At 31.6% G+C, this 10,734-nt stretch overlaps 1 protein-coding gene and 1 long non-coding RNA gene across 11 annotated transcripts in view; one reads left to right on the top strand and one right to left on the bottom strand.

Moving 5' to 3' along the window:
* The window catches only part of LOC106871599 (tyrosine-protein phosphatase Lar), a 586,729-nt gene that overhangs the window by 388,812 nt on the left and 187,183 nt on the right, over positions 1-10,734 (top strand). For 7 of the 8 annotated variants that reach the window (XM_052971329.1, XM_052971328.1, XM_052971334.1 and 4 more), the window contains one exon: positions 8,594-8,623. The exons of the other annotated variant lie outside the window; for it this stretch is intronic. In XM_052971329.1, the coding sequence (XP_052827289.1) occupies positions 8,594-8,623 (30 nt within the window). The remainder of the gene's footprint in view (positions 1-8,593; positions 8,624-10,734) is intronic. 8 annotated transcript variants of the gene reach the window in all.
* LOC128248924 (uncharacterized) overlaps positions 1-10,734 on the bottom strand; it is a 126,050-nt gene that overhangs the window by 62,040 nt on the left and 53,276 nt on the right. The gene's annotated exons all lie outside the window — the stretch shown is intronic.

Below are 10,734 nucleotides of genomic sequence, written 5' to 3' on the forward strand. Positions count from 1 at the left end.
TATATATATATATATATGGATAAATATCACCTTGCAAATGGGTGAGAGTTGGAGACAGAGGGCATCTGTTTGTAGAAAATTTGCCTCGAACATATTCTGTCTGCCTTGTGTGAGCATAGAAAAGTGAGCTGTAAAATACTTAATATATATATCTACATATACATACCTATAGACATTTATATACACACGCACATACATAGCTTATATAGGTTTGGTTATACAAGTAGGAAAAATAGAACTCAAACCACAACTTTTTTTTGTTTTTAAATTTTGATAGGTGAAACAAAGGAACAAAGTGACTCAAGGGCTGAGAGTTTCATGTGTGGCACCTATATATACACACAGACCTATATATACATGCATAGATGTTTGATATTGACCAGCTTACAATATTTTTTAAAATAATGATATTTAAAAATGCTTCAAGTTCTTTCTGTGTATGTATATGCATGTGTGTGTGCTTGTGTGCATATATGTGATAGATAGATAGATAGATAGATAGATACACTATACACACACACACAGTGCAAAACAAGGTGAGTTAAAGAATAATGTATGAGTTGTAGAAATTAAGGATAGATAGTATTATATATTATTAAAAAAGAATTCTAGTGTTGTAGATTGACAGAATCATTAATCGTAATATTAATTTGTTATGCCTTTTTATGTTTACCAAATCTCAGTATGGCTTCCACCTCTCTGTGGTCAAGAAAATAAAAATAACTCTCATCAACTGTGCTTCTTTAAGCCAGTGATATCCCATCCCTCAAAGAATGTGAGATGAAATTGACTGGTTTTTTTTTTAAATATCTTTTTAGTTTTAGAAGTGTCATTTTGGTGATACTGTCTTTTATGATAACCTAGGAACACAAATAGCAGATTATGGTTTGTTGTTTTTTGTAAAGTGTTAATGTTCAAACACTGAACACTATTGTTGCTACTCTATTATTGTATCCTTAGCTAAGATGTCATTATATTTAACTAGTTTCACTTTCAAGTCAGTCTCTATAAGTTCAAGTGACAATTAGATAAGATAAATGTTAGAAAAGCAGAAAAGCTTATACATTGGTATTAAGTAATATCTTGTGTGAGCTTGCTACCCTGGTTGTTTAATTGGAATAATTATAAAACAGTATTTGATAGAAAGATATGGCCAGTGGTTGGCATTCAATTTCCAGAACAAGATTTATGCAAATTACTTCAAATTTGTTAGCTCAGTAAAATGGGTTTAAGCCATAAAATATATTAAACAGTGAAATACTTTCAAGAATATTCAGTGATTTGTGTTTTCCTTAAAAGAATTGAAATCTTTTAGAAATAAATTTAAATAGAAATGTGTTGCAATTACTGCTTGTTAATGACACTTTCCACATAAAAATGGAGCTGATGGTTTATTTAATGGTAATTTGGCATCAGGGGAGGTAAATCACTATTTCTTTTCTATTGCATTTTGAGAATACTTAAGTTTTATTACTCACTCCTGCTACTGCTACTTGGATGACGACCATGACGGCGTCATTGATTTTTTTTTTTTTACAAATACCTCCATACCCCACCCCTCCCTTGCACTCACACACTGTACGGATGTCATTTCAGATATTTTGAAATTTGATGGTTTCTTCTGATAAATATTAACTTTCTCATCTCTTTCAGCTATAATTGTTTTGCTTTAGATTACTCTCTCTCTCTCTCTTTCTCTCTAAAATAAATGTTCAGTACTAATCATATGGCTCGTAAGCTATACAATAGCTTTGGGGATTTTCTGGTTTTCTAACATCTATCTAATTTTCTATTGAATTTTTAAGAATTAAGTTGCCAGGCATATTCAGCATTTACTAAATACATTCTATCTCCACTGAATATATTTTGCCACTTATAATATATATATATATATTATATTGATGTCATCATGTTCTCCCTCCTCCCTCACACCTGTCATGAACAATATTTTCATTATGATACTGACTATTATCACAGTATAGATGAAGAAATCTGATAGATTCAAGATTTTTATAACCATATTTCACATTTAAAAAAGAAGAGCTTTGATTAATTTGAAAAATAATGAGAACTTGGAGTGATTTAGAATAGTAATGCTAACTTATTTATATGTATGTTAAGCTTGTGCATATAACATAACAAAAGGTTTTCTCCTAAAATTATGAAGGAAAACTTAAAATCTAGGTTTTGTGTCAAAACCAGAAACAATTTTGAGCAGTTTAATATCAAAATAGTTGTGTGGAAGATGGAAAAGAGAGCAGCAAAATGAGTGATATTTAATTACGACTGATTCGATCTGAAAGGATAGTCTGACAGGATTCAGGATTTATACTTTACTGCTTGTTGCATTACATATTAACATTGCACACTTAGTATTCCGATAGTGTGAACATTCTTAGATTTGATTTACTAGTATCTTTATGAATTCATCTGCAATTGTAGCTGATCGATAAGTAGGATAAGGAAAAAGCTTACACTGCAAGGGAGTTAATTCTGCTTAAACGGTTAATTTTCTATACTGTATCAAATATCTGTTGAATCTTTTTTACATATATATTGTCCAATTGCTATCACAGCTATGTTCACTTACATTTATTTCAATTTAAACTCCTTCTTTCAGTTCTTAAAATTTCTCTGGTCGTGAGATCCATGTCAGTGGATTATGTTAACACTCAAATATATTGATTTGGTATTCCTGACTTGGGCTAAAGGAACGAGTTGTGTCTGGAAGCATAGCCTTAATGAATGAATGCTAATTTATTTAATTTCTGATATTTATATTGAATGTATTCTTAAGGTTTGTGATTATCATTGTTGTCATTTTCACATTCGCTTTTTCAAAATTGCATGGGTTAGACAGGATTTGTTAAGACAGAATTTCTATAGCCAGATGCCCTTCCTGTTGTCAACTTACTCCTGTTTTCAAGCAAGGTATTATTTCCCAGGGCTGGACATGTTTTCCACAGAAATGAACAACATCACTTCTGTAATAGTGATGCTCATTCACAACCATAACAAGATTTTTAAAAAGGGTAAACAAACACATTCATATGACAAGCTTCATTCAGTTTCTGTTTACCAAATCCACTCAAAAGGCTTTGGCTGGCACGAGGCTATAGAAGAAGACACTTGCTCAAAGTGCCACAAAGGTGAATTGAACCCAAGACCACATGGCTGGAAAGCAAGCTTCTTAACCACACAGCCACATCTGCACTGTTGTTTCTAGCATTTCATATATGGATATTACAGAACTTCTAAACTTCTCATCTTTTCTAAATGATTTTTATCACCCACCAGGCAATGTCAAATACTTTCCCTATGAGTGGGGAAAGGCAAGATATAGTGACTTCAACAAAGGCAAGATATAATTACTTGTTCTTCAAAAAGGAAAGGTATAGTTACTTGTTCTTCAACAAGTGCCTCCATTTTAATGGTTTTATACATTAGTTATTCCCATTATAGAAATTAATTTCTAGTGCACAATCTTTAGTATTTCTGGAAAACTATACTGTGATGCTAACATACTCAAGTGAATAATACCCGCTTGAAGCTTGGCGATCATATTCCAGTATATATAACATGCCCAGCATATCTCCATGGTTAATTTTTGCTTGTATAGTCTTTCAGATTTCTTTGTCCCTAACCTTTACTGCTAGTTCACCATATCCTACTCACCTTCACGACTACTGAGGATCCTAACTTTACCTTTTGCTAAAAAAAGCTTACACTTTCAGTCTCTAGTTTTTTTAATTGTTGCACTCAAAAGCGTTTTCAGATTAAAATATTCAAGTATTTTTACTTCAGCTGGTCATTAAATAAATAACTATGAAATAAATAAAAACATCGCCAGTTTACTTCTCTTTGAATGCATTTTATTTGTTACTTTTTAAGTTGAATATAGAAGGAATCATTATCCTTGTGCTATCATTGGGTCAAAGATATTTACAAATGCACAATCCAATGTGTTTATCGTAGTGTCAGTGTAAGACCAAGGGCATTTATCATACTGTCAGTACCAATGTAAGACCATGGATGTTTGTCATAGGGTCAGAACTTACATGACTCTTAAGTTTTTATAAGAGTATCAGTACCAATGTATGAACAAGGATGTATATTACGGTTTTGATATCAATGCAAGACTATGAGTGTGTGTGTGTGTTTTTATGTTTATTTGCACATATATGTATATGTGTGTATTTTTTATATGTAAACGTATGTCTGTGTCTATATACGTACGCCTTATCGAATTCTGTTTATTTTCGTTTGATATTTACTGAATGATATCCTACCCCCAGCCAAATTGTAACATCAATCAGTGTATATTAGCATTTAACCCCATATTTGTGTTTTTTATTCATTTACGTATTTATTTGTATCCCATATTGTGGAGTCTTTTGTGTTTGCATGGCCTTTGCATGACTTAATGGAGATGAAAATATTGGTAGGGTTTCCATATTAACTTCGGGATACTATCAGAGCTGAGACAACTCTGTTCCCTGTATTAGCCTTTGTATCTATATATATATATATATATATATATATATATATATATATAGCAACAACAATCATAATAATAATAATAATACTTTCTACTATGGGCCTGAAATTTTGGATGAGGGGGCTAGTCGATGACACCAACCCCAGTGCTCAGCTGGTACTTGTTTTGTTGACCCTGAAAGGAAGAAAGGCAAAGTCAACCTCAGCAGAATTTGAACTCAGTACATGAAGACACACGAAATACCACCATGTATTTTATCTGGCATGCTAACTGTTCTGCCAGCTCACCACTTTCATAATAATAAGTAGAATAAGAATTGTTTCATATTTTGGCACAAGGCCTGTTTTAAGTGGTGGTGGGAGTTAGTATTTGACTGGTACTTTATTGACCCTTGTCTTCTCTACATAAAGACATCTGTCTCTACCCCTCTATACCTTTGATCTCACGACTGGCACAAAATCACACACCCCTCTCAATACTACTCGCCCTCCCTGCTGAGCGGGATTTCGTCTTGCAAGGTACTTGGCAACCCTGCTGGCCAAAACAGACAATGGAGCCTGGTGCAGCTCCTATCAAACCTTCCAACTTATGCCAGCATGGGAACTGGACGTTAAATGATGGTGGTAATGAAAAGGATGAAAGGCAAAGTCGATCTCATTGACATTTGAACTCAAAACATAAAAAGCTGGAAGAAATGCTATTATCTTGCCAGCTTGTCATCTTATAAATAATAAGCTTTGAAGGGAACGAGTTAATCAATAACATCAACCCCTGTACTTCACTGATGCTTTATTCAATTGCGAAGGTTGAATTGCTGATGCTTCAGTTGTGAGAGAAAAACATTTTTCTCCTTTAGATGTAGAATTTTTTCTTGAAATATTAAAATTCTAATCTCTCTTATAACTCACCAACTTAACCAAGGTGTTTATATAAGCCTAGTAGCATCGATCTCGAATGTTATGTCTTTGATAGCGATAAGGTAAATACCATGGCCTATTTAGTTAAAAAAAACCATTGCCATCTCTCCAAAATATAGAGAAATAAGTGGGAAATAAAAACAAACTATAAAATACAGCAATTTTCATTACAAGGGAAATAACTCTTTTAAAATTAAACCTAAGATAATGATTTCACTCCCTTGATATACTATAAAATTACATCCAACAATCTTACTTAAGGTATGACCAATTAATTAATGTTTTTAGCCCCATGTCAGCCTTAATCTAGCAGACCTGTGATCAAAGATATAGTGCATCTTAAACTAGATTATCTGATATATCTTTTTAAGGAGTGATTTGATGGAAATTTTGACTGACATTTCTGCTTTGTTCACTGACCATATAACAGTAGTTACTGTGGTGCCTTTTGTTTCTGAATTCATCTATTATCCACTTTATATGTTGAAGTCAAGAAATAAGTTTGAAAATTACTGCTTAATTATTTTTGTCTTCCTATCTCACAGATGTTATTCCAGTCTGGAAAAAAAAAATTATATAATTTCTGTTGGCAATTTAGTGTGAGATCACTAAAAATAATTAATATATGTTGTTGTTGTTGTTGTCCTTCTGCCCCAGATCAATCCCAGTCGTGTTCACTTATGATATTTGGCCTTCCAGTCATGACTATTCTGTCTTTTTGTATATTTTGGACTACAATGTCCAGAATGCTCTTTTAAAACAGTGTAATTTGAAGGACATTCGGCTGTTATTTCTAGCAGGCCTGGTGACCATTTAGAGGGTCCCACATTGACAAATATTTTGTTTATGTATATGTGTGATGCAGATGTTTGGTACGTGTGTTTGTATGTATATATCTTGGGAATTAAAAATTTTAATTCTTTTCATGTTGTAAAGTCTCAGTATACATCACTCTGTGGGGTGTATATACACACACTAACACACACACTTATATTTATGTACACAGCATATAAATGAAATGTAAAATATATTCAGTTTAAAAATGTATTTTTTTGTTTAACATGGAAGCAGTCTGATGGCTGTTATTGTTTATAATAAACATTTTATTTTTCGTGGAATAAAAAATTTGTTTAACTTGCACATATATATATGTGTGTGTGTATTTGTGATAAAACTTGAAGTCTAGCATATTCCCACCTTAATGTCACATTTAACATCTACAACACAGTATATATAGATGTTCTAGTAACATAGCCTTGGCTGTGATAGCTAAAATGAAGCTAAGAACTTTTATTTATTTTTTTTGTTCCTTTCTTGCTTCTAACTTTTAAATCTATTGTAAATTGGCTTTCATTTTATATTAATCACTTTCAAAGGTTGCCGATCTGACAGATTTGGTAGAACAAAATGCCACAAAAACAGTATTTAGTTATGCCTCTTTATACTCTGAGTTCAAATCCCTCCCCAGGATCAACTTTGCCTTTCACACATGTGGGCTTCACAAAAGCAGTACTGGACAAGTACTTAGGTGTTTGATATAATTGATTATACTCTCTCTTGGCAAAATATGTGGCTTTGTGCCCGTGTTGTTATTAGTTTTTTTATAATGCTTCTCTATTTGTTTCATTTTAATTTCTTGACAATATTTCATTTCTTTCCTCTTCATCAGAATTTAACACACTGAAAATAAATACTAATATTATTATTATATAGATATAGTGTTATGCTTATTTTATCTTCAAATATAGTCCTAGATACACAAATGGCATTTTACTATGCATGGCTTTATCTGTGATGGTTTAGACAGCCTAAAGAATTAAAAATTTAACAGATGTATAATCAGAAATATTCTAACTGAGAATGCATTCTTTGTGATTGACTTACAAGATTACATTGTTTAATTGCTCCAGGTGTCAGTGCTTTGGCTGCTGTTTCTAGCAGATCAAATAAATGAGTATAGGCTCCCTTGTTAGCTCATTCAAGAATTATTTATTAGAATATCAGTATAGAGCTCTAAATACTTTTGAATCAAAACCACATTTGGATTCTTTCAAAGAAATTGGATCTCCTTCTTCAGTGTTGAAGCTTAACTACTTCACTTAATAGTCCCTTTACTCCACACCTTAGCGTGTTGTTTATACAGATTAATAATACAGCTAAGTATTACTAGATTAAACTATTGTTAAAAATATCCTGTCTTCAGCTCAGTTCCAATCATATTGGCAAATCATATCTTTAGCTCAAATCATATTAGGATAAAAAGCTCGGTCTTCTGTATCTACATTCAATCCCTTAACCCAGCGCCTAAGGCAAGTTTCTTCTACAATAGATTCCTGGTTGACTTATATCCCGGTGAGTGAAATTAGACATATATTGTGCAGATGTACCATCAGGCAGACTGTACCTGTTTTTAGGAAGTTGGTTCACTCTCCTGTCTGGTTTTAACACTAGCTGATCTTTGGATACTTTTAGTCCACTATATTACAGTCAAACCAGGATTCTGCACTGAGGATGACTCGAAATGTTGATGAGCTACTGTCTATTGCATCCTATGAGTAGTGGTTCTTCTTTTTCCCCTCCTTAGCAGTCTCAGAAACTTTGCCAAAACTTAAGAACTTTCCCTCTTTCTCTGACTAAACCATAATAAAAAAAGAAAGAAATGTGTTACATTTTTTTCTTATTAACTGACAAATACTTGGAATTATGAAATCATCTACTGATTAATTACTTCTCATATTATAACAATTAAGCAAATTATTGCAGAACACTAATCCAATACTTTAAAAAGCTTATTACAATGATGCTTCTATATAGGTTATAAGTTGCATGAGTTTAATACAAATGTTATTGTGGAAGTGAATGGAAATTGAGATGATGTTTTCTTCCTGAAATTGTATCAAAGAATGTGTGTGTTTGTCTGTGCAAGTTAAAATAATGGTGGAATAGAATAAAAATCCTAAACAAAACACTTAAAATGTAGAAATGTTGTGTGGAATACTGGATTTTAGGTTTTATCACAATATTTCTCTATACAATTAAATTGATTGCCATATGTGAATGTATATCGTAGACTAAAAAAAGAAAAAAAAAGAAAAACAAAAAAAAAACAAAAGTGGTTTGTCTTTTTTTTTTTTAATGAAGTTTATTCCTAATTAGAATTTTCTTCTTCTACCTACAGAAATAAATGAATGGAAATTTATGTATGAAGGTAAAATTTATTATAGTAAAAGTAGATGCAACTAATTAACAAATCATTTAATTAATAAATTATTTAAATATGATGCATTTTAAAGATAATTCCTAATTTGGGGATAGTTGTTCTTTCTACTAGAAAATCTAATAGGTTGTTGTCAGCTTTTTATGTGTGACCTCTTACAGTATTTTAGGGGGAGGCTGGTTAGGTTGCAACATATAATCACTACTGTTTTAGAAAATGATGCTGTAATTTCATCATATACATTACATGTATGTGTATGTATATATATATATATATATATATATATATGTATATATACATATATATATATATATATATATATAGATATGTATATATATTCACAGCCAGTAATGTGAAACTTATTAAACTGTCTTAAATCAATGTCATATATTTTGTATTAAATCATAAATATATATATATCAGTAAATACAGAGTGTCTAACTGCAACCTATCAGCCTTTTCTTCCTACCTGCCTGTTGCAGCATTTCAATGTGAATTCTGTGCTAGTGTTGTATGTTTCAGTTTTATTGGTCTTCATTTAGTGTGTTCACTGTGTTCGGTATTTCTTAATCAATGCACTTTTATATATAGTAGCACTATTTTCATACTGTACACTCAGATTATTTGAAATTTATTCCCTCTCAGTCTCTCACTATCTTATGCTCTGTCTGTCTGTCTCTCTCTCATATATAAACATGTCTCTCTCCTTGTCTCTCTCTCTCTCTCTCTCTGTCTTTCTCTGTCACTTTCTCTGTCTTTCTCTCTCACTTTCTCTCTCTATCCCTCTTAAGCTCTTTGTAAGTACTTATTTGAAATATACAGCAAAAAATGTTTTTACTGAATACTTTCGGAATTGTGATGAATTCATTGACTTTGCACTGATAAATAGAAATATGTTTGGGGATGTACACACACATACAATAATATATATATGTGTATCATATATCTCTATATATGTTCCACATATGATTGATGTATGTGTGTGTGTGTGTGTGTGTCTATATCTATATGTCTGTATACATTTACGTGTGTCTGTGTGTGCATATTAAATATATGCATGCACACACACGTGCATGTACATATGTGTCTAATCTTTATGCATAAATGTGTGTGTATCTATATATATATACATATATATATATATATACACGTAGACACACACACATACATACTTACTGTATGTATATATTTCTGCATAGATATGTGTGCTTATGTATATGCAAAACTGGTACCTGAAAATAAATGCATCAAGATGCCTATGAATTGCTTAGTGTTAGGAAAGGCTTGCCGCCATAGAAACCATGATAAAAATAACACATAGTAGCAACATGTCCTTCAAACTTTTGAGTTCTGTTGATCCATCTAACCCATGCCAAAATGGAAAAAAAAACAGACTTAAAATGAAATAATGATATGTGTGTGTGTGTGTGTAATATCAAATATTTGCTTACATTTGGATATTATGTTTTTGTATGTGTGTGCATACAAATTTCATTTATACATACTTATATATATATATATATATATATATATATATATATATATATATATATATATATATATATATATATATATATATATATATATATGTTTGTGTGCATATCTGAATATACATGTATGTGTATATACACAAACACACAAGTAAATATATGGCATATAGTATACATGCATATATATATGGAGAATATTTATCATATGCATACATTATATACACTCATTCTCACACACATACACATATAATAATGTACCTTTGTCCTTTCTTGTATTAAGTGTTTGTAAAAGTTATCTCTTTTTTGAGTCTTGGTCTTTTTGAATACAATTTGTAAACCACTTACTATATTGCATTTATAAATGTATGTGTATGTGTGTGTGCATAAGAGAATTATGTACTTCTATTCCTATATGTGTGTAAGTGTGTTTGTGGCTATGTCATCAGAAGTTTGCTTCCCAACCACATGGTTCTGGGTTCAGTCCCACTGCATGGCATCGTAGTAAAGCATCTTCTACTATAAGCCTTAGGGCAACCAAAGCTTTGTGAATGGATTTGGTAGATAGAAAGAAACTGACACTCTGATGTTTTTATGTGTGTATGTTTATATATA

The sequence above is a fragment of the Octopus bimaculoides genome, chromosome 10 (assembly GCF_001194135.2).
Source record: "Octopus bimaculoides isolate UCB-OBI-ISO-001 chromosome 10, ASM119413v2, whole genome shotgun sequence".
Taxonomy (NCBI): Eukaryota; Metazoa; Mollusca; class Cephalopoda; order Octopoda; family Octopodidae; genus Octopus; species Octopus bimaculoides.